A 23,082-nucleotide genomic window follows, 5' to 3' on the forward strand; every position below is an offset into this window, starting at 1 on the left:
TGCCCCCAGCTGTGCTCAGCCTGCACACGTGGGAGGAGCTGTGGGACCCTGCAGGTGGGCACTAAGGCAGAGCAAACCCTTTGCACCCCACTCATTCCCCACCCAAACAAAACATCATGAAAATTTGAAAGAGCAGAAGAGAAACCTTCCATTTTCAAGCAATTAGCGAAGAAAAAGCAGGAACACCATTGCATTCCACCTCAGGCAAGCAGTCTCGGAGCTCCTGCTCCCCAGGGAGAGGGAGCAGCACAAAGGTTTGGCAAAGCAAAGTCCAACTTCTGCTCGGAGGCTCTGGGCAGTTCCCAGGGGTCTGTTCCAACAGCACCTGGATCCGGAGAGGCTCTGTCACCTCCTGTCTTGCTCTGGGAGCTGCTCACAGCAAGTCACTCCCTGCAGAGGGGTCTGACATGTCAGCACTGCCTTCACTGCTGAGGGCTGGGGAAGGCAGTGCCCCTGACACCCACTCCAAGTGCGTTTTCCTCTCGGGAACAGAGCAGGTGGCTCTGGAATGTGTCCCAGCCCAGGCAGCCCTGCTGAAGGATTTCCCCCAGACAGGAGCTCAGTGCTGACAAACCCCCACGGCCCTGCAGGAGCAGCTCCTTCCTCAGGGGTCACAGCTGCTCCCTCTCCCTGCCGGAATTCCAGCACACAAAGCTGTGAGGACAACGTGCACCCCAAAAATTACACAGGTCATCTCACTCTGAGACTGAACCAACTTCCTTCACCCCTGTTCTTTGATAGTAAACTTAAACAGTGCCTTGTAAGGAATCAATTCCTTTGTTTTTCTGCATCAAAAAGCCAAATGTTGTGGGATTAAGTGAGAATGAACTGGACTAAGTCTAATACACTGTCTCCACACAAGGAATTACTGGTGGAAAAAGAAATCTGAAGGGATTTCTTTACTATCCTGACCCTGTTCTTGAGGGGATAGTGAGCTGTGTCCCCTCACTCCACAGGGGGAAATCCCTTCTGCACTCCTGTCCCTCCCTCCAGGAGCCAGCAGAGCCCTGAGCCCTCTGCCACCCCTGTCCTGTCACTCCCCAGGTGCTGAAGTGACCACCCTCCTCCTGCCATGTCCCTTGGTGAGCAGGACTGGGCAAGAACACAACAAGGGAGGGTGAAAGAAGCAGAAACCCCAACATGGACCCTCTCTAGATGTCACCATGGAAGGTGAAGGCTGATGAGGAGACACGGGATGTGTCTCTCTCCCCCAACATCTGACCTTGTGTTTGCAGGCTGAGCAGTGCCCTGGCTCAGTGCAGCACTGCCAGAACACAGCAAAGAAAACTCCTCCTCATTCCTTCCCTGTTTGTCTCAGCCAGGCCTCCCTCCCTTCCCTCCGTCTCCGAGTCCTGTGCAGTCCCAGCTGGTCTCAGTCCCTGGATCAGACCCATTTGGCAGCGACGTGACCAAACCTGCCCTGGTGGTGCTGGTGCTGGTCCCTGCTCCCCGGCAGTGCCAGCACTGTCAGAGCTGGAACAGGGGGTTGTATTTCCTGATCTCCTGCAGAAGATGAGCCTTGTCCATGTTGGCTTCTGCAAGGGCCAGTTTCATGGTCTGCAGCTCCCTTTGCAACTCTGGCACTTGCTTTAGCTACAAGAGACAAAGAGAAAACAAGGCAGAGTTTCCAAGGTGCACAGTGACCTGCTCAGAGGAGAACCAGAGCAGGAGCTTTTGAGATGAATTACATATGACACAACTTCTCTTTGTGGGAACCTCTCTATTCCTGTTTTTTGAACAAGGAACTGGACACAGTGGGAAGATGGACCCAACCAGAAAAACAACCAGGTTTCTGAAAGGGAATGGGAAGGTTTATGCTGGGCAAGGTGCCCTCACTCCTCAGAACTCCCATAAGAGGAGGCACAGGCTGCTCCCCTGGGCACTCCCTTCCTGCAGCTCACCACACCTGCCAGGGACTGCAAACACATGAAGGCCAAAGGGAATTTCCAGCCCCCTGCCAGCTCTCTCCTTGTCCAGACAGTAACAGGCAGCAATGACTCACCTGCAGCCCATGTGCTCCTGCTGCTGGGGCTGCCAAGACAGACTCTGCTGGGGCCTTTTGCTCCTCAGGAACTGACACAGGTTTTTCCTCTTTCAGTGAGTCCTTCCCCTGGGGAGCTGGAAAGCAACAGAACACATTCAGGTGTGGACATTCACATAAGAGGGCTCTTGGCACAAAAAGAATAATATTTTTTTTCTTCTCTCCCCCCCTCCTTTTTAAGCAGGGAAACAAAATTCTCTTTTCCATTTTAAAATGAAGAAACTAAAGCAAGGGAAGAGGCAGAAAGGGGTCCTGGCTGTGTGTGCTCAAGGAAATACCAAGTACGAATTCCCACACTAGGAAACAGAGGCAGGGACTGCTCCCACCCCGGAGCCCATCCTTCCCAGCAGCAACCATCATTCAGTTCCAGTCTCCTCCAGCACAGCCTGAGGGTGCAGAGGGACAGTACAACCAGCTCCTGGATGTTGCTGACCTGTGAGATAGAACACACCGTCGTCCCTGCGCCTCACGACAACGTGATCCACTGCCAGGGTGACGGGGACAGGGCCAGGGGAGGTGGGGTACACCCGGGGGCTGTCATCCTGGCAAGACACAAAGCAGAGAGGAGATGAGCTGCTGTGACAGCTCTGGCCCTCTGGAAAGGATTCTCCTTGCCTGCACCCTCCTCAGGAGCAGCATTCCTGCCCAGCAGCACTGCCAGAGCTCACCAGGGCACCCACCCACGGAAGGGCCTGGCTGCATGAAGAGGCCTGCACGTGAGCAGTAATCAACAGTTCCCTTGGGTTCCTCGTTCATCCCTAAGGCAGTTTTTAGAAGCAAAACCAGTCTCAGGAAAACAGAAGTTCTACAGAGGCCCCTAGGAATCCCATGGGGTCCCTTCCCAAGCAGAATCTTCCAAGTGAGCTCTGCCCTGGCTGCCATCCCGGGAGGAATCTCCGGTTCCCCACACACTCACCTGCATCGTGATTTTGGCATCCACCACCTCTATCTCCATGGGGATCACCTCTGGAATGATCTCATCCTCGAGGAAGGGGCCCAGGCTGGTGAGGGAGGACATGCAGAGCTGTGTGTGGCAGCCCCGCAGCAGCACCCGCAGGAGCCCGTTCCGCTCGGCCAGCGGGGAGTGGGCGGCGGCGGCGGGACCCCCGTCCAGGCGCAGGCACAGCTGGGGCTGGGGCGGGCTGGGCACGGGGTCTGCAGGCTCCTCCACACCCGGGGCTCCTACAGCTGGAGCAGAGAGGTGTCACTGCACAGCGGGGCACCAGCAGCCGGGTCTAAGCCCTGAAAGGGCATCTTGGAAAGCCCATTTCTGCCAGCTGCAGAGAGCAGCCAAGCTCACAGTGACCTCAGCCTGACATCATCTCTCACTTGAAATGAATCCATGTTGGAGCTGTTTGGGGTTTGTTTACTTAGGGGTTCAGTTACCTTTTTTGGGGGGGTGGGGGGTTGATTGTTTTGGGGTTTGGGTTGGGTTTTTTTAATTCAAATTTAGCCCTGGGGAGGTACCCTAGACCAAAAGCATTTTTCCTCAGAGCAGGAGTAACTTCAGGGTTTCCCTAGATAGCTTTATTCACTCTTTTAATTCATTTCATGCAGCCTAGCAGGAATTAAAAAAATCCCAGTCAATGATTACTAAGCCCCACAGAGCCTGGCTATGCAGGCATTTGGGAGACATCTTTGAAATGCAGATCTGAACCCTCACAGCTGAGTTGTATTCAGTCCTAACCACCTCAAACCCTGAGGTCCCAGTTACTGGAATATTCCCCGAGCAAGGCTGCTGTAAAAGCCAGTTCTAAGAGCACAGCTGTAAAAGCAGCTGAGTCCCAGAGCAGTGTCTCACCCACGTAGCCACGCAGATACTGCCACATCCCCACGTTGTTCAGCTGCTCTGGAACCACGTTCATCACTTGTACAGCCACAGACAAATCATCCCCTCGTGCCTCTATGCCACAGTTCACCTCATTCATCTTCAACACGAGGACAGACACCTGAAACAGCCACCAAGAGCTCATTGATTACAACAAACATCTCTCTGGTTCACTTCCAGATCCACTCAGGGACAGAGCCCCAGTGCCAGACTGACCAGCTGCAGGCTGGGGTCTTCACTCTGGGACGTGGAGCTGTTCACCTCCGGGGACAATCCACCCTCATCCTCAGCCACCAGGCTTGTCCTGCTGCCTGAGTCGCCATGGGCCTGAGGAAGCTGCCTCGAGGAAAGAGGGTCCAGGCTGGGTTCTGAAATGAAGTAACAACAAAACTCGATTCCACTTCTTTTTCTGGTTTTGAGAAGTCCTGAGATGTCAGCATCTGCCTTAATCTTATGGCCTCTCAGCCTATACCATCCTCTGGAAAACTCTCTCCTGCTCCTCTGACAAAGCAATACAGAATTGAAGTGAAAGATGTTCAGAGTACTCTGTATCCAGCCAGCCCTTCCTAAACCATTCCTAAACACTCCATACACCCCTCCACTGGCTCAGTCATAGCCCCTGCTCTGCTATGGCCTCAGGACATCGTGTTATGTGCAGGGTCACCCCCCCACTCATTTACACTCCTCATCTCAAAGAAACAGCACCTACGAAAGGAGAAGGAGCCACTGGGGGGGAACTACTGATGGCCTACAAAAAGAAGGAGTAGCAAAAGAATTCCACAGGAACACAGCATGGAGGGGTTACCCATGGCACAAAGCTGTTCATCACTGTGAGAGGAGAGGAGAAGCCAAGGGCTCGTACCAGAGTCTGTGAGCAGCACGAAGCCGTCGCTGCCGTCGCTGTCCACGGACAGCCCGTCCTCGGGGCCGCTCCCGTCCACGGACGTGGTGTCAAAGGAGTGCTGGGACGGGGTTCTCTTCATGGAGAAGAAACGCATCCGGCCCCCGCCCGGGGTCACTGCTCCCTCCTCTGCTTTGGGCACAGAATCCCTGCAAAAAACCCAACACAAACCAGTGATAAAGGCAGACACCTGAGCCTGCAGGTTACATGGATATTGGGCTGGACTCTGACCTCTTGCAAGTCAGACTTTAGTGTCCTCAGACCAGCCCCAGGAGATGAAGACTTAACTCATCTCCAACCCAAAGGACATGGGAAGAGGGGGAGCAGTTCAGTCTCTGTTCCCCCTCCTGCACCCTGGGAGCCCGTGGTGCTCACCTGGCTGGGGGCAGGGAGAGCATCCTCTGCACGGTGGAGGTCATCCTGTCCCGGCTCAGGCTCAGAGCATCCTTGGTGAGGGACATGGCCTCCTTGGTGAGGTCCATTGTCACGTGCAGAGCCTCCTTCGTGGCGTCCTTGGTGATGTGCAGAGCACTGGAGAGCTCCACCTCGATGTTCCTCAGTGGGATGAGCTCTGCCTGGACATCAAGGGCGACGCCTCCGCTGCCCGAGGGCTGCACATCCGAGGTTGGGCTGGAAGGGAGAGCAGGGGGGCTCTGAGGTTGGCTGCTGGTCTCTGCTGGTCTTTCTGCTACCAGGGCTTCCACAGCTTCATGTGCTTCCTCTATCAAGCCCTTCTCCTCTGTGCCCTTACCACGTGGAGCTGCGCTCAGAGCTCCGTCACTCGCAGACCTTGGGAGTGACTCTGGCAGGACACTGGCACTGGTACTCCCGACCTCACTGTCCTCTGGGAGCTCCGAGGAGCTGCACACTCCCTTCTCTGAGCTGCTCTCTGATTTCAGCTCCTTCTCTTCGGCCACCAGCCCCTCCTTGCTGTCTGAAGGAGAGAGCTCAGACTCGATCAGGCTGGTTGTGTCCGAGTCAAGGGATCTGCCTTCCGGGACAGACCCTGGAGCAGGGTTCATGAGCAGGGCCACTTCAGCACTGTGGAACATAACTCCCACACAAGCAGACATGGGATCTAAAGGACACCCAGTCACTTCCTGGGTATCTTGAGCCAGCTGCTCCTGTAGTGTTTGCAGAACTTCCTTCATCCTGAGCAGCACCAAGTACTGGTAGTGGTTGAGCCGAACTTTGACATGAACAGATGAGGACATGAGCACATGGATATCAGCAGAGGCTTCCAGCTCTTCACTGTCTACTCCATCATCAACTTCACAGTCAGATTCTCCCAAGACATCCATTGTTTCTGGGGCCTTGTAGATGTTCTTCAGATCCTGGTCAGTCTTTGATCTTTGACAAATGCCGTGTTCTCTGGAAAGGTTCTCGTTCTTTGAGTGGTTGCTAAAGCTGGCAGAAGGCTTGATTTTCACCTCAGAGGCAGCCAGTTCCTGTCGTTTAGATATCTGAGCTTGCCTCCACCTCTTGGGCAGGCAGGCCCAAATGGAAAGGGGAAAAGGGTCAATAAAGCTGAGGGCTCTGCCCTTGGAGCTTTCAGCCCCCTCGAAGCCCAGGGCAAGCTCAGTGAAGTTCACAGACCACAGATCCTCGGAGGCAGAGGTTTTGTGGAGCAGCTGGGGCAGGCCCAGGTGCTTCTGAGGCCTGTCATCCACCTGGTAGGCGTGGCGCAGGAAGAGGGTGTGCAGGAGGCTGAAGCTGCCCTGGGCCCGGGGGAACTCGGTGTAGCTGGAGTGGAAGAACTCCGAGCCCGCGAATCTCCGGAAGAGGCTCTGCAGGTCCTGGCAGCCACAGGAGGGGCCATGCCGGGTGTTGGTGGCTGTCACCTCTGACGTGCCAATGCAGAGGCTCTGTGGGCGATCCCGATGGTCCGTGACCTTCTTATCCACGGGGATGTTGAGCTACGTGGGGAAGAGAGATGTTGCCTATTCTGCATGAGAACCTGAGCACCCGCTTTACTGCCCACAGACCAAACAGAACTAGCACAGGTGGCAGACAGAGGAAAGTCAGAGCATTTGTTTCCTCACTATGTCCTGGTCTCATGTGCCTTCCACAACAGGGAGGGAGAGAACACTGAAGGCTGGGAAAGGGAGGAAAGGAATGGTACCTTCAGGCGGAAGCCATCCAGTCGGACATCGACGTGCTCATCACGCTTGCCTGAGTCCTCCAGCTTGTAGATGGCTTTGAACTGCTCCAAGCTGCGATAGAGATCCAGGCAGAAGAGATTGATCCAGAGCACACTTGCTGTGTCCAGGGTGAGAATCAGGCCGTTCAGCTGCACGTACAGGTTTGGGCACGGAACTGGAATGGAACAGATCAATAAGAGCAGAAAAGGCCCCTCAGGTCTCCGCAGCTCAGTGCAGAATCTGCACTGACAGCACCAATGCAGGGCCTTCACCACCCTGGGAGACTATTTCTGAAAGGGAGTAGCTGTGGTACAGGCAGAGAAATGAGCTGTTCCAGGCCTCCCATCAAAGCAGCTGCAGAGTACCCAGAGCACCCCACGGCCCTGCTCCAGTGCTGACCAGTAAGGCAGAACCCAGGAGCTGGGCAGGCAGCAGCTGCTGCAATTTCTTCCTGCACCCGGTATTTTGCAAGCACAGCTCTGCATCCACACTATGTACAAACTTTATCCCACTTTCCCATAGGCAAAAAAAAAATTAAAATTAGGAAGGCAAACGTCAGGAAACTAACAATGATGGACAGAGAATATCTAGGGTTTAACACACCTAAACAACTAAGACTGATGATTCTTAAGGAAACTTATAATAGAAGGTGCTAACCTTGGTGTATTACCTGGAAAGTCCTGATTGTCTGGGAAGTAATACTCTGTGAATTCAATATGGATTGCAGAGACCTGGTCAGGGAGTTTGAAGAATTTTCTACTACATGAAACCAAGGTGGAGGGTTTCTTACTTTGTTGCCCAGCTGTAGAAACCTGAAAGCACAACGGAATGCAGCTGTGCAGAACTCAGACATGGCAAACCCAAGTGTCCCAGTAACCCCACAGTCACCTGTATTCAATCCACCTCATTTACACATCAAACATACGCTGCTTTCAAACAAAAATAAAAATTTCTTCTACTGGCTGATATTGCCAGCTCCTTTCCTTTGAGGGAATTTAGTTCTTTATGTCTCCTGTCACTGCTAGTAAGAACCATGACAAGCAGAATTAGGTGACATGAGCAATCAGAATGAAACCTATTACAGCTGTCTGCAAGATCTGCAGCACGTTGGTAAGTCCATTGTAGTATCTGGTGCTGCAAAAAGCAAAACCAGCTCTTGGAGAGGATACAGGGCACATGGGTGTAGGGCCTGATCCAGGATAGGGATGCTCTGTCCCAGGTCAGAAAGCCTGAGGTAAGACTTATCCTCTGTCAAAAATCCACATCCTCATGGACTTCTCAAAGGTATGGGATCTTTTATTGAGGGCCTGCCTAATGCTTGGTGCAAGCTTAGATATGAACAGAGGGCAGAAACCTGCGCTTATGCAATTTCCTCTGAACGTGAAAACTCCCAGCAGTTCACACTTAGGTGGAAAGTTTTCTGTGCAACATCCTAACGGCGCCTGGGCTCCCGGGGCAGGGCTCGGTTCCTCCTGGATGGCACGGGATCCGAATGATTTACCTAAGTCATATCTGATTACATTTCTTTTTTAAAAACGCCACGGACATCTCCAGAGCCTGCTCAGCTCCCTACCTGGTGCACATCCAGGTCGTCCACGCGCACCAGGACGCAGCTGGAGCGCAGCCGGTGCCAGGGCGGCTGCCGGAGCCGGGGCAGACTCGTGGGAGGGGCTCGGCCTTTCTCCGGGGGGCTCCTCTGGGGGCTCTGGGGGGCCTCTGTGGGGACAGACAAGCAGAACCAGCAGGGTTTTAGTCACCTCCTTTGCATCACACTCCACCCTCAGCACCGACACCTATTGTGCTTACTGAGCAGAATGAACAGCCCCAGAATTAGAAACAGATGAACACAGCTGGGCAGGGAAAAAACCTCAGGACTTTTGAAGGAAGAACACTGTGAAAGATGAGTCTGCTCTGTGGCAAGAGAACACATTCTTCAGCCAGGTCTTAAGTACTTCATTTCGTCCTTATAAACTCACTTATGGAGAAACTCAATAAGAAGCCAGGAAAGGGACCACTGCAGCCCATCCATCCTTGCTGCAGAGCTACCCCAGAATGACAGCCACTTTCCTTTGACATTATATTTATGATTTTCAGAGTGCTATGGATTTCTGCATCAACAAATCAGCCTGCTCAACTGGGGAGGAGCAACTAGAGATATTGCTGGATGGAGCAAAATTGGTACCACCTCCTGCTTCACTAGTTTTATCAAATACCATTACCTGGTTTCTTTTTGAAGGGGGAAAGTGGAGTCCTGGCAAAGGCAGGGTCCATTTCTTCATAAAGCTTCTCAATCTTGCTTTGAAATTCACTGACCAACTTCCTTGCCCACTGTCCCCGTGTCTCCATTGCTTCACTGTACCTCACCCAATGCTTGCAGGCATCTCCTGCGGGAAAGCAAACATCCTGCCTTTAAAAACCGAGGTTCCTTTCTTCTAGTTCTGCCTGAAGCCATAGAGCAGGACTGTTCTTCAAACTCTTTATATCCCCCTCCTCAAGCTGTGAGGCCACAGGCTCCTTACCTGCCCTGTGGAAAGGATAATAGTCAAAAGCCATCCTCCTGAAGGTCAGCTGGATGGCACCTCCCAGCATCCCATGCTTCAGAGCACCTGTGGGAAACAGAACAAAGAAAACAGTGGTCAGCCCTGCAATCTGAGTCCTGATCCAGGAGAAATCACAACTACATTGCTCTGATTGCCACCACTGACTGACACCATGGCCAGGATCAGGGTACCATCTCTAGAAAGCTGTATCAAAATCTTGTCCTAGGCAGGGACACCTGAACGCAACTGGCCTACAGTTTATACGGTAAGAACCAGACCTAGAACCCCAAATCCCAAACTGCAGAACTCCATTGCTTTCCAACCCCCTCCAAGACAGAAAACCACTGCCTGGGGTGATGTTCTCCCTGCTGCTGCTCTCCCCACCTGCCTCCCGGGCGTGGCTGTCGTCGCAGATGTGCAGGTCCAGGCGGGAGATGAGCAGGTGGTACGAGGACTCCTTCATGTCGTGCTTGTCAAAGTACTGCCCGATGCTGCTGGGGCTGGGGCTGCCCCCAAAGGGCTGGGCCCAGGACTGCTGGGCACTGGGAGCAGGTGGGGTCACCTGTGGGAGAGAGACAAGCTCGGTGAGGACTCAGAGAGAGGGGAAAACAGAGAGGGGCATTACAATGCACTTAAGCAATTTATGCCATCTTCCAGCCTGTTTATAGAAACTGAATTGGGATTCCCTTTCCTATGTTTTCATGAGCAAAGCTCTTTGTCTGTGGCTCTGCCAGCTGCAATTCACTTCTCTTTAAGACTCCTGGGCCAAAAGGGCCAAATATTCCCAATCCCTCCTATGCAATCTCACTGTACCATGTGCACATCTCTGCTTCCCCAGAGCTTCCGACTCCAGCTGCAATATTCCTCTTCTCTTTTCCTTGACTTGGAAAACGTATTTTATTGGCAATGAATCCCACTCCTTTGGTCACTTCATTGCTCCTCATCAGCCCACAGTCCATGTGACACTCACCTGACACCAGGGAAGCCCATGTGTTCCCATCAGGGGATACCCTGTGAGCATGGGACAGATGCCACAGAAGTAGAAACTACCCCTTTTCCCTGGCAGCCCAAATTCCAAACTCATTCACCTGTACAGACTCTGGAGCCAAGCTTTTCCTCTGCTGAGCAGATTTCTCCATGGCCTCGCTCAGGGACTCAGCATATTTCATCATTGCCTTCAGCTGGGAGTCCGTCAGCACCCACAGCAGGTCATCCAGGAGAAACATCAGCTTGGAGGCCACCACATTGCAATCTTTGGTCTGCAACAGCAAGGAGACAGGGACTTCAAAAACTGCCACCACAGACAGAGAGCCTTCATAACATACAGAAAGAAGGGAGGCTGCTCTGAAACTCCTCTGAGATGTTATCTGCTGGATGCCCACAGCACCTCCTCTCAGGTGGAAAGTAGTCAAAGACACCTTGTCTTTAGGAGGCAAACTGTTCACTGGTTTAAAATTGGAAAAAAAAAAAGGGGGAAAAAAAAAAGAGATAGTTTCTTTTTTTTTTTTTTAAAATCATCACATTTCCACTGACAGCTAAAAATCAGGCTGCCAGGCTTTCAACTCCCAGTACGGAACTGACAGTTCTCCTTGGGATGTTCAAACAGATTGAAAAACTCGCTCCATCCATGATATCCTCCCCTGGGAAATAAACTGCTTTGACATTTGGTAAGGACACAGCTGCCTCTGACAGAAAACATGGAGTGACACACCAGCTTGGGCTCCACATTTCTAAAGGGAAAGAAGGGCTGCTGAGGAACGTGAGAGGAAATATCATCACTGCACCAGGCAGTGAGATTGTGTCCTGCAGAGCATGGAGGAGACTCTCACCCTTCTCTTGAGAGAGATCTGGATCCTCCCCTGGTTGGTGATGAGTCTCAGAGGAGTAGTGACAGGATCCTGATCACCATTGTCTGTGGCATCTGCTTCTATCCTCAGTGTCTGCCAGGTGAGCTCTTTGAATGTCAGAACCTGCCCAGGAGGAGAAAAACACTGAGAGTTTCACAACTTCGAGGATTTAAAAAAAAACAAACACTCAGACGATGTGAAATGAAACAAAGCCACACAAAATCATTCACCACACTTGTCCTCTGTGATCCCAATACAAACTCAATTCAGACAGCAGCCTGAGGGCCCCAAGGCTGGGGTGGTCCCAGTGGGGGCTGTGCCAGGCAGGGCAGGACAGTGCTCACCTCTCCCCTCTGTGGGTCGGTGATGCGGGTGAGGCGCAGGTCGCTCTGCTGCCAGTTGGGGTTGACACTGTAGCCTTGGAGCTGCCAGAGCTCAAAAGAAGCGTGAAAGGCCTTGGAGTGAATCTTGATGGTGATGGAATTGACAACAATAAACATCCCCTCCACGACCTTCTCAGCAAAGCCATATTCACTGCAAAGAGAAGAGCCCTCCATGGCATCACCCGTCAGACAACAGGCCTGGCACAGGTAAGGCTCACACACAGAGGTTTAGAAGCAACATCAAAGGCACTTAAACCTGAGTGCAGGGAGGTGACTCAGGGAGACCAGCAGCCCCCACAGCCCAGCAGGATGTCAGGGAGAAGCCCCAGGGCTCAGGGTCTCACCTTTGGCCAGCAGCCAGAGCGATGGGGGACTGTCCGTTGGGCGGCCGAGGCTCCTCACACGTCCTCATCTCCACCTCCACCTTGTCCAGGTACTGCAGAGACACAGTGTGGGAGCCTTCAACACCACACCCAGCCTCCAGCTCAGCCCACCAGCCTGGGGTGTGAGACTCCAGCACAGGGACAACCAACTCTGGAGCCTCCTGCCTCTCCAAGAGTCTCATGTGTTAAAGCTCTCACACCAGCAGTGCCCAGATCAGGGTAACCTGAAACCCCAGAAGTGGGGAAAACAAACAACAAAAACGGGCACAAGGTTGCCCTGGACTTCCCTGAGAGCTCGTCTGGCTCCATCCTGCAGTGAAATGGGGATCTCATGAGGGGGCACTCGTGGCCAAAGAGGACTGTGCTCCCCATGTGCTAAGGGCCCGGAGGACTCAGGTCAAATGAAAATTTGAGCCCTTCATGGTTTCCCTCTGCAGAATTTTTCTCGAGTAGAAGAGATTGAAAAGAGTGAGGAAGAAAAGAAAGGGACAAGAGAGGCAACATTACCAGGCAGATCGGGTGTGTTTTCAGCTTTGTCCACTGGATCTGAAAAGATAAAGTTGAGGTTACAAGGGTTATCTTTGCATTGGAAAGTTTCAGAAACTGCAGGAAACCACCTGAGTCCAAACTTTGAGCCCTCTTTCTCTGAGAAATGTCCACAATGTCTCACTGTATCCAGGTCAAACAGAGACACAGACAAGACATTCCAGACATCAGATCTACAAACCCAGATGAGCTTTTGGATCTCAGATATCGTCACGAGTAATAGATATTCTGCAGGTCAAATTCTGTTATGGAGAACATTCCTGGCCTTGCAGAGTTTACACCTAACTGCTGCTGTTACTGGAAGTCAGGCAAGTCCTTTGAAGACTGTGCACAAACCAAAAGGCTCCATTTTATTTTCATACAGCAACGCTCACTCTGCAGTTCTTGTAGGAGGGAGAACAAATGTTTGTTACTAAACTAAGCAGATCTGACTCTAAAAACAGAGCACATCAGATGAGTAAGACAAACTCATTTTTATTGTCACTTGGCAGAGTAGAACCATATTTCTTTTACAGAAAGTCTCTTCAACATCCTAAAAACTTTTGCATTCATGGAATGGAACTGTGGTTAGTACCAACTGCAATTAAGCAACCTGGCAGGTCAGGTCAGCTAAAAGAATCTTTTGCTTTAAAAAGTACAAGGAGGAAGAATTTACAGGAGTCCAGTGTGCAAAGTGCACAATCCCAACGATGCTGCCTGTGAACAGTAACTTTACCCATCTGAAGTGGGGCCGTGGGCGCAGCCCCCGCTCACCCTGATCGAGGCCTTGTTGCAGTAGACACGAGTGATGGCAAGCCAGGTGGGCAGTTCCAGCACATTCTGCAGCACCTCCTCATCCAGCTCCAGGTTGGTCAGCTGCCCCTGACCTTTCAGTGTGCTCAGGTTGATTTTGTCTGGGGAGAGATTCTTGGTAAACCTACAAGAGAAGAAAGAGGAGACTCTAAAAACAGCCCCCAGCGAAGCTGCTGGGACTGCAGGAGCATTTCAGAGCTATTTTAATACCAGAGTCTGTTTGCTGTTTCGTTAAACCCCTTCTGACATTTTTAAACCCTAGGCATGTTGGTTGCTCCAGAAAAAAAAACATCTCTACACTTTGACATTTGAAGGACTTTTTTTGTTTTAAACCAAATTCAACTCTGAGAAACTGAAAGTTCCTTCTAAAGCTCTGGGTCCTGGAAACCAGCAAAACTGCCCTAGGACAAAACAAAAGAAACCCAAAGCCTAACTGCAACAGCTCAGCAGTTTTATCCTCCCAGAACTACGACGTCAGCAGTGAGCAGTTTAATTCTCTAGATTCTTTTCACCCAGGAAAGCAAAAGATCATCAGTGTTTAAACACACCCAGGAGGGTGGTGGAGGTCAACCCGGCTTCTCAGCATCTGTACCAAGAAACTGCACATTCCGGAGTGTGTTCCAGCAGGTGCTCCACTGGCTGGGAGCTGCAGGGGTACACAGAGGGTGTGATTAGTGCTGGGAGTCCTGTTGTGAGCACCCACAACCCCAGACGCGGGAGAGAATTAGAGCAAACACCTCCAGAGGCAAACACGAGCATCCTTGTGTTGCATCAGAGAACCAGCTCTGCTGAAAGCTGATGGCATCGTGTCCACTTGGGATTGGGTACTAGGAATAAAGCAAACACAGCCTGGACAGGTAGGTGATACAAAGGCCTTAAGCTCCCAGGCTGCTTGGGCAGGGATCAGCTCAGGGTGGGGAGCAGCTTTCTCACACCTGCACAGAGGGATCAGCCCCGGGGCTCAGATCCTCATCCCGGGATCAGCGTGCTCAGAGGGGAAGCTGCTTTCAGCTGGTAATGCAGAGGAAAGGCACAAGCACATGCCTGAACCAGGGCATCACTTTTATTTAGTGTGGAGGTGTATCAAAAATACCAACTGGAAGAAGAGCAAAGCTGTGAAACAGGACACTGCAGAGCCTGGTATGAAACAGGACCCAGCTAAACCAAATAACTCTTTGTCACCATCTCCAGGGAAAGGCTGCAGAAATCCTGCTGAGCAGGTACCAAAACCACCACCAGTGCTACCAGACTCTACAGAAGAACCCTTTGATGAGGCATTCCAGATGCACCAAAATGCAACATTCCACCCCCAAAGCAGAGCTTACAGACCTCACCGACGTTTGGGACAACAGCAGCTGCAAGTTTTGGAAACAAAAATCTCAAATGGAAACAAATACTTTGTTTTAAACCACAGCCCAAATTCCCCAGGATATGTTGCCTATTGCCAAACCCCACTCTCAGCTCCTGCCAGGTACAGGAATCCAAGATCTTGGAATAACCTTCACGTTTGAGCCACTTTGACACCTGCAGTGACGTGGGGCTTACAGGGGGCCAGAGTTCCTGCACACCTGGGGCTCACACGTGCCAGGTCTCCACTGCTTCCCAAGAGGAACCACCATGGTCAGTTCTGGGGAGCAGGAGCAGCGAGTGCAGACAGTGGTGGATGTTTGCTGGCAGCTCAGTCCATTCACCCTCAGCCACAGCATCCTCCTGGCAGCAGGGACTGCTGGCTTAGAGAAAGCAGAATGAAAACAGTGGCTATTGGGAAAACTGACACGGGAGGATATTGGCACTTTTTTTTTTTTTTTTTTACAACCCAAACAGAAGCCAAGCAGCACCGAGCCAGCAAACTCACAGGGCAGCACTCCTTTAGAGCCTGCTGGGATCACCCTGGCAAAAGTCAACCCTGAAAATCTATTTGCTTAATCATCAGCTTGAATATATATCAAAACACGATGTCACTGCTGAAAACGACTGCCCCATTCCTCAGCCTGCATATCCAGAGGCCACAAACCCACTGACTGCAACAGGGAGTTAGGCCCAGTCTGACTGCTGGCCCAAAGCCAGGCCAGAATCGTAAATAAATTTATGTTTACATTTGTAGCTGTCTCGCCACACTGTCTCCAACCAAGCAAATGCACAGACAGACAATGTCAGAAGACATCTGAAATCATAAAACTTCTCCTCAGATCCATGTCTCATCACCCTGCTGCCACACAGATCAAGAACCTTCTTCTCATGTATTCAAGGAAGGGGCTCTGCCTCAGCCTCCTCCCCACAGTTCTCCAGCCACCACCCCCAGCTCCACACGAGCATTTCTATTGATACCCTCATCACTAAGGCTGGGAGAACTAATTAGCTGTACACCAGCAACCCTGATTTTGCTTGATGACCAGCATCATCTCTTGGCAGAAGTGACACCAGCCACAGCTGCAGCAAGTAGCTGGAAAATCCCCCCAAACACAGGTAAGGCAGGAAGGGGGAACTGGTGAGCTCCGTGTGAAAACAGCCCAGCAATGGTGAGGGCCCGGGAACGGCTGCAGATCCAGGTTCTTGCCTTCACAAGAGTCACAGCAAGGGAAGAAATGAGGATTTTCTGCTTTGATTTGGAACACAAATATGTAATTTAAGTAACTGTGGCAGAAGGACAGCAATTGGACATGGAAAAAAAAAACCTCAACAACTATATTCTGACCAATGCAGATTTGCTTCTTCCCAAAACCTTTTCCAGTCTTGCCTGGTCTGGTTTTGGACAGGGCATTTAGTGGGATTTCCATCTTCCTCGGGAATATTCTACAATTCAAAAATCTCTGTGATAGGTCATTTCACCTCACGTTCAAACTTTTTATCTCAGGAGCCACAGGGCAGGTTCACTTGGACAAAACGTTCACAACTGCTAAAAGAACAGGTCAGTGACTTCCCAAATCAGGGCTACTCTCAAGGAAGGCAGCAGTGGAAGCTTTAACTGCAACACACGTGTCTGAGGATTAACTGAAAAATAACTTGGAAGGAAATAAAACTGGGCAAGTGAGCGAGACTTCTGTAAAAAGGGAAAAAATAGCTGCCTCGAGGACATGCAGGAAGAACTAAAAGCCTTTTCAAGAAGAAAAGCCATTTTACTTCCTCGAGGTTTCCTATAAGCAGGGCCCACTCTGCCTGACAGCAGGCACTGCAGACAAGGGCAGAGCTGCAGAGGAGGAAGAGAAACACGCTGAATTAGCAGAGGATGGGACTAATGATTGCACAGCACGAGATGGTGCCCAGATCTAACAGAGCTGGTGTCAGCCCCACTTAGCACAAACCCATTTAGAGTTTAGGGGAATCCAATCAACACCAAACTGCCCAAGTGTTTAGGAGACAGAAAGCACCACATTTCTAACCCTCTCTGTATCTCCAGCTGCACACTGTGCACAGCTCTGTGTGCCCCAGACATCCCAGGAGGCAGGAACACCTTCCCGTGGGGACAGTGAGGTCCCTGCACCATCAGCCCGATGGCCTCGTCCTGCTCCAGTTACACAGCAAAGTGTTCCCACACACCCCAGTACCAGCCTGTCCCAGGCTCCTTATCAGGGTGCATTCAGGCACACTCACAGCCCTGTACACACAGGCCACTGCTGATGGCTTTACATTATCAGCTTTCTGTTTTTCCAGGCCTCAACTGCATTGAATGAAAGGCTGGACCTCTCAGCCACCCCAAGCCAAACACAAAACATCCTGATGAGTAATCAGTTGTCTTGGCTACACGTCACCTACTGCAACCCAACATGGCTAAGAGAAAAAGGCTTAGAATTTCAATTCAAAGTTAAACTTGCAGGGGAAAAAAATCAGCATTTCCAAGCAGATAAGACAGGAGTCTGAACCATTACACAAAACAGAACATCGGTTCACTCCTCCTACAGCCTCCCTCAGGCCTCGAGGACACTTCCTTGTGCCAAACAGAAATTTCTCCAAAGGGTTCTGAACGCTGAGATGCTCCAGACCAGGTATGCTCCTGGGTCCACACCCACAGCACCACACGGGGTACCAGGAGACCTGGAAAGCAAACCACGAACCCATCTGAGAGAAGAGGCTTGGCCTCTGCCAGGGGCTGAACTCCATCTCGCTGAGTAAAGGGGCTGCTTTACTATTTCTAGCTCCTCAGCTGGACACTCAGTGAAATTTAAATGCCAGCTGCCCCACGCTCCCAAATCTGGAATGAAAACCCTCAGCAGCTGCCAGGGAATTTCCCAAGTCTAAACCTCAAGCAAATAATAATACACAAAAGGAAACTAGGAAGAAACAGAAAAAATACATGCACTAGTCCAAAGCCCCACTTCTTCGTCCTGCAATCCAATCTGCAGTTCTGGTTCCAACCTGCAGAAACTAAAGGTTATTACATCACTCAGACTCAGCTGAGGAGCTGCAGAGGAGGCTCAGGCAGTACAGGAGCAATGAGGAGAGTCCTGTTTGACAGCCCCTTCCCACGGCAGAGGCTCAAGGGCTCTGGAGAGGTTCCACAGGGCCAGCACAGAGCTCTGCAGACCCAGAGCTGCTGGGACGGAGCTCCAGCCACATTTTCCTCCTGAGCTACTCAAGTGCAGTTTATTTCTGCTGCAACAAGCGTCTGTTTAGCATTCCAGAAATGGCACACTTGTGTCTCGAGCCGAGGGGAAGTGCTTGGAAGTGCCTTGCACCCAGCAGCTGACACATGCTCTGTAAAACTGACCACTCAGTTCTCCTGGCAGAGCAGCACAGCAACCCTGACTTTGGAGGTTACTCTCTGTGAAGGGAAAATGCCACGTCCTGTCTGTGCCCACTCCCTTTTCCCACCCTGTCTTGAACAAAGCAGTGCCAGATATGTGCTACTTTACCTGTAGCTGGGGTTGTGTCTTGACTTGATATTAAAATCCCTTGATATTAAAATTTTTAAAAGTAAAAAATAGCCATCAAAATGTACTGGGAAAATAAGAAATTTCCAAATTAACACATCGAGTAAAGGGTTTGCATCCAGCCTCACGTGCCTTGCTGGGCACAGCACACAAGAACTCAGAGACGGCTCGTGGCCAGTGGTTTGGGGCTGGTGCAGCCACTGCTGGGACCTGACAGAGCTTTTTCCTCATAAACTGCCTCACGGTGTCCTGCCACGAGCTGCTCCATGCTCTGGACCCACCATGTGCTCTGGGGCACTGGGCACCAAAGGAACTGTTACTGGCCAAACAGCCCCCACTGAACAGCAGGAACAGGGAAAAGTAACGGGGTTTTTATCAGTGTTTAACCGCTGGCAGCTCTGTGGTTTCATGAACTTGCCATTGCTGCAACAGCTATTTTAGGCAAATGATCACCTCAGAGATCATCACAAAAATTTCCCTCATCACCAAAGGAGGATATTAAGGCAGCTAAAGCCAAAATTGCAAACTTGGTCTCAATTCTAGCGAAGAGCCTCTGTCCAAGGCAGGGCTCTTGCTGCCTAAATCACTCATGCTTCTGTACCTTCCTCAGGCCATTCCCAAATGCAATTTCCTTGCTTTCCTCCTTACCCACCATGCTCGTTAAATTGCTTCCAGTTAATTGATAATCAAGGTCAGGAAGCTGGGAGAAGCCTGAAGCCTGGTGGTAAGCACACGTCTCTTACAGTGGTAGCTCTTCCAAACTCGGAGGGTGCCCAGCAGCCCTCAGGAGCTGCACGTGCCATCCTGTGACTGCAGCAAGGGCACAGCTGCAGCACAGCACTCGAGCACGCAGCGATGCTGCAAAACACGTCACGGCGAGGGGGAAGCAAACAGAGCAAACAGGAACTCGGGCTCTGCTCTCTCACAGCGACGTCCAGGCTGCAGCGCTTGGGCAAGAAATGTAAGCACGGGATCTCACTTCTGCCATTCCAGTCTCTCACCCCTGGCAGGGTGACCACAGCTGCAATGGCCTTTCTCTGCCCTGCCTTGGCCTGAGTGCAGGACTCTGATGGTGGGGATGGACAGGGAGCAGGAAAGGACTCACAGTTCCGAGCACTGAGTTCCAGAAGGCTCCAAGGCCCCCTGCGGAACAGGCAGGGCTCGCGGCACAGCGCAGGGCTGGGGCTGGGACCCGGCTCTCAGATCTTTGTGTTGGCACAGAAGTAGCACAACTGCGTGGAATGGGTAATGCCAAAGGCATCTTTAGGGCCAGGAAGGGATTCCGAGATCCTCATATCCAAGTTGGGAATCAGCAGCCCCCAGAAGCCCACGCGGTCCCCGCTCAGCACACGCTGCAACACCCACGAGTTCCTGCTGCCAAAGGGATCTGGAACAAGCTAAAGATACACCAGGGGCCCTCCCAAGCTCTTCACTTACCCACTCCCAGCAGCTTCATCAGCTGCAAGGACTGGTGCAACTGCAAGTGGAAGAGGGGAGAAAGCAAGGCAACCTGGCCCAGAAAAAGGGATGTATGACCCAATCCCTGGGAATGAGGGAAAGCTCCACCAAGGTGCAGCACTATTACAGGGAGCTGCACGAGGCTGTTTCTCCTGGCCAAGTACCCGACCTACACTGACAAGCACCACAGTGTTACACCCTCCCAGGCTGCTCCACGGGTCTGTTCTCTAGCAGGTTTTTTTAATTCTGTTTCTAAAGCCCATCTTACTTACCCAAAAAGGTGGCTCCATACTGTCCTGAGGACAGTTTGCCAAACTCACAGCCTGATATCCCCAAATTTCTGTGGTGCACATCTGTTACACGTCTGCCCAGAGCAGCAGCTCCAGCTCTGCGCTCTCCTCAGCAAACAGGTCTCGTTTCCTGTGCTGGTTTTCCTCTCTGGCAACACCTATGCTGGTGTTACTTCAGCCAACTCCTTTCTCATTTCTCCTCTGCTTCCTTCTCATCCTTCTTTCTGATATTCCCAGAGTTTCTCCTCAGCTGCAGTTCTCCAGGGCTCCTGTTACAGCGAGACACACTTGTGGTCTCCTTCTCCTGCATTCAGACCTGCCCCCAAGCCCCAGCCCCACTGTTCCTCTGCTGACACCAGCTTTCATCTCTTCACAGCAGCAGGACTGCACTGCATTTCCTCTGGGAGCCATGTCCTGTGTGCTGTTGGATGCCTGGTACTCCACAAGCTCACACGCTTCAACACGTGTACCAGAAGAGAACGTCACAAAGCAGCTGTTAGAGGCAGCAGGGGATAAACCTTTCCAATGCAATTAAATAAAAGTAATTTTGGCAGGGATTTCCACTGCAGTGGTGGTATATGAAATAAGCTGGGGCAGTGGACTCGTGGATAAACAGCCTTTGTCCCTGAGAACAAGGAACTGCTGTGGCTGCACCCACTGGTTAAAGAAAAAAGACAATGAGAAGAAGCTACTTTCAAACGAGACCATGAAGAGGCAAAGGCAGCTCACTGATTTTATTTTAAAGCATTAGATGTGCTTCTGTGAATAATGACAGGCTGGTAAACACAACCACACACAGCCAGCAGCCGATGCCCAGGCAGCTGACAGGGCCCCAGCCCAGAGCAGGGGCTGATCCCCGGGGGGCTCACAGGGAGCCCCTGACGTTGGGTTCCAAACACTCTTCCTGAGAACCAGGGAGAGTGCCTGCCTGGAAGCAGCAAGAAGTGAAAGCACCTAATCTATTTGCTTTTCCAAGCTAAATATAGGACAAAGGAGTGAAAGGCACAGATGGTGAAAGCTCCGCAACTTTTGAGATTCTCTTGCTCTAGGAATTTAAGCTGCTAAAGCACACACAGGCTGAGCCTTCCCAAATACCTTCACAAGGGAGCAAAGCCCAGCTGTACCATCGCCACCGGCCACCGGGTCACACACGTGACACGGGATCACACCTCATTCACAGTTCCCTGATCCCGCTGCCCCTCTCCTGACTGCTCCTTGCAAATCTCCACGGAGAGAAGGAACAAAAGCGCACCCCGTGGGGAATCGACTTCAAATGGAGACACAACAAGAGGAACAATGAATTATTTCATATGCAAATGTGAGCACAAAATAAAGGTAGATTAATGATTCAGTAGCAAAATTCTTCCAGGCAAATGAGCATGGCTGAAAGAAAACCCAAAGGGAGGGTGAAGCCGAGGTATTTAGAGGAAACAAAACCAGCACGGAAAAAACTTCATCTTTTTATACACCATTAAGCTGGTTTTGAACTGCATTTCTGCAAAACATCCACAGTCCTTGTGCAAGAGAGGGGCAGGATCAGACCAAGCACCCAAAAGCCAAAGTTCAGTAGGTAAACAGGCAGAGCTGCAGAATGTTTTGGGACTCTTTGTCCTCCTTGGAACGGCCCAAAGGAGACACAGGTGAACATTATCAGGCCCGATTGGAGGGGAAAAGGGGCACTTTGGGGCAGGAAAGTGCTGTAACAGTGCAAGGTAAGGGAGACCAACAATCAAAATTAAGGAAAAGCACCAGCAAAAGTGTATTTATGTACAGAAAGAGAATTGTCCATGAGAACAACACACGCAGGAGCAGCATCCAGGGATAAAGCCCAGCTCTGTTCTATCCTCCATTACAAACTGCTCTCACCCACCTCTCCATGGTATAAACACTTCTGTGCCTCCTGACCAGGAGGATGAATCTGCACTGAGTGTGACACGCCGGTGTGAGGTGGAATGAGACAAAACTCGGAGGTGTGGGATGTCCAAATCCCAAACCCAATGCAGAATTCCATTTAAACCAGCACCCAGAGCAACTCCATCACTCTCTGTCCAGGACAGTGCCAAGGGAGCTGGAGCACCGAGCACACAGACCCTGCACTGAGCCCATAGTGTGTAGGGACAGTGTGGGGCTCCAGGCACCCCCAGGACTCAGCTCCAGCCCCAGAGGGTCGGGATTCGCGAGTCTCGCTCCAGCCCTGAAGCCACAGAGCCCGCACGGGTCACTCCGGGCCCCTCGCTCTGCACCCGAGCGTCTCCAGCAGCAGGGACGGGAAGGACCTGCCCGGCCGCAGCTCGGAGAGGAGACGCAGAGAGCGGTGCCCTCACCTGCCCCTCCGACACGGCTCCCGCCCGTCCGTGACACCGATCCCGCAGAGCGGCGGGACGAGCCCGCGGCCGGGAGACAACACGGGCCTTTTGTCCCAGGGCAGGGGAGAGAAGGCCCGGCCCGAGCAGGGGCTGCGGCCGCGGGTCCACCGACCGAACGCGAGCGGCCCCCGAGCGCCGGTGCGGCCCCGCCCGGGCTCTGCCGGGGCTGATCCCGCTCCCCGCCCGCCTCCCGAACCTCCATCGCCCTGCCCCGTTCAGGGCCGGCACCGGGCACCGAGAACCGACACCAGGCAACCGGCGCTGGGCACCGGCACTGGGCACCGGGAACCGACATCAGGAACCGACGCCGGGAACCGACACCGGGAACCGACACCGTGCGCCGGGCCAGGCCCACTGCCCGGCACCCCCGAGCCCCGGACAGCCCCAGGCCCGGCGGCTCCGCAGCCCCCCGGACCCTCAGCCCCCTCCGGGAGCTCCCCAGGCCGCTGCCCGGCGGTCCCCAAACCCCCGCCCAGGCCCGGCCCTCGCCCCCCGCAGACCCCCGGGAGAAGGAGGAGAAGGAGGAGGAGGAAGAGGAGGGTGGGGAGCGGGAACCTCACCGGGAGAGGTGCTTCAGGATCTGCTTCTTGATGATGCCCGCCATGCCGGGCCGGCGGGTCAGGCCCGCGGGCGGCGGGACCCCATCGCGCACCGCCCGCCCCGCACGGCCCGCCCCCGTCGGCACCGCCCGCCCCGCA

General features: G+C 52.4%; 1 protein-coding gene across 6 annotated transcripts; it reads right to left on the minus strand.

Moving 5' to 3' along the window:
* Positions 1-123: 123 nt before the first annotated feature.
* Positions 124-23,050, minus strand: UHRF1BP1 (UHRF1 binding protein 1). Of its 6 annotated transcripts, XR_001878210.1 has the most exons (22): positions 13,951-14,042; positions 13,364-13,526; positions 12,572-12,610; positions 12,026-12,117; positions 11,643-11,832; positions 11,281-11,421; positions 10,540-10,710; positions 9,836-10,013; positions 9,431-9,517; positions 9,131-9,295; positions 8,485-8,627; positions 7,582-7,723; positions 6,893-7,086; positions 5,146-6,686; positions 4,732-4,919; positions 4,086-4,237; positions 3,843-3,990; positions 2,958-3,229; positions 2,475-2,583; positions 2,003-2,118; positions 1,416-1,593; positions 124-325 (listed from the first exon to the last, which is right to left on the minus strand). XR_001878210.1 is itself a non-coding variant. In XM_017835836.1 (21 exons), exons 1-21 carry the CDS (start codon positions 22,986-22,988, stop codon positions 1,468-1,470), a joined length of 4,395 nt encoding a protein of 1,464 aa, XP_017691325.1. In that variant the 5' UTR covers positions 22,989-23,050; the 3' UTR covers positions 124-1,467. The 6 variants fall into 6 exon arrangements, 5 of the variants coding, with proteins under 5 accessions (XP_017691325.1, XP_017691324.1, XP_017691323.1 ...); XM_017835836.1 differs by lacking the exon at positions 13,951-14,042 and adding an exon at positions 22,945-23,050 and having other exon boundaries at positions 124-1,593; positions 2,958-3,223; XM_017835835.1 differs by lacking the exon at positions 13,951-14,042 and adding an exon at positions 22,945-23,050 and having other exon boundaries at positions 124-1,593.
* Positions 23,051-23,082: the final 32 nt, after the last annotated feature.

The sequence above is a fragment of the Lepidothrix coronata genome, unplaced genomic scaffold, assembly GCF_001604755.1.
Source record: "Lepidothrix coronata isolate B3197 unplaced genomic scaffold, Lepidothrix_coronata-1.0 Scaffold263, whole genome shotgun sequence".
NCBI lineage: Eukaryota > Metazoa > Chordata > Aves > Passeriformes > Pipridae > Lepidothrix > Lepidothrix coronata.

Coding starts and splice junctions, on each gene's coding strand:
- UHRF1BP1 (XM_017835833.1), bottom strand. CDS start 14,009: ATGTGCAGTTTCTTGGTACAGATGCTGAGAAGCCGGGTTGACCTCCAC. Junction 12,118..12,571: donor AAACACACCCGATCTGCCTG/GTAATGTTGCCT, acceptor GTGTCTCTGCAG/TACCTGGACAAGGTGGAGGT. Junction 11,422..11,642: donor CCGACCCACAGAGGGGAGAG/GTGAGCACTGTC, acceptor CCTCCTGGGCAG/GTTCTGACATTCAAAGAGCT.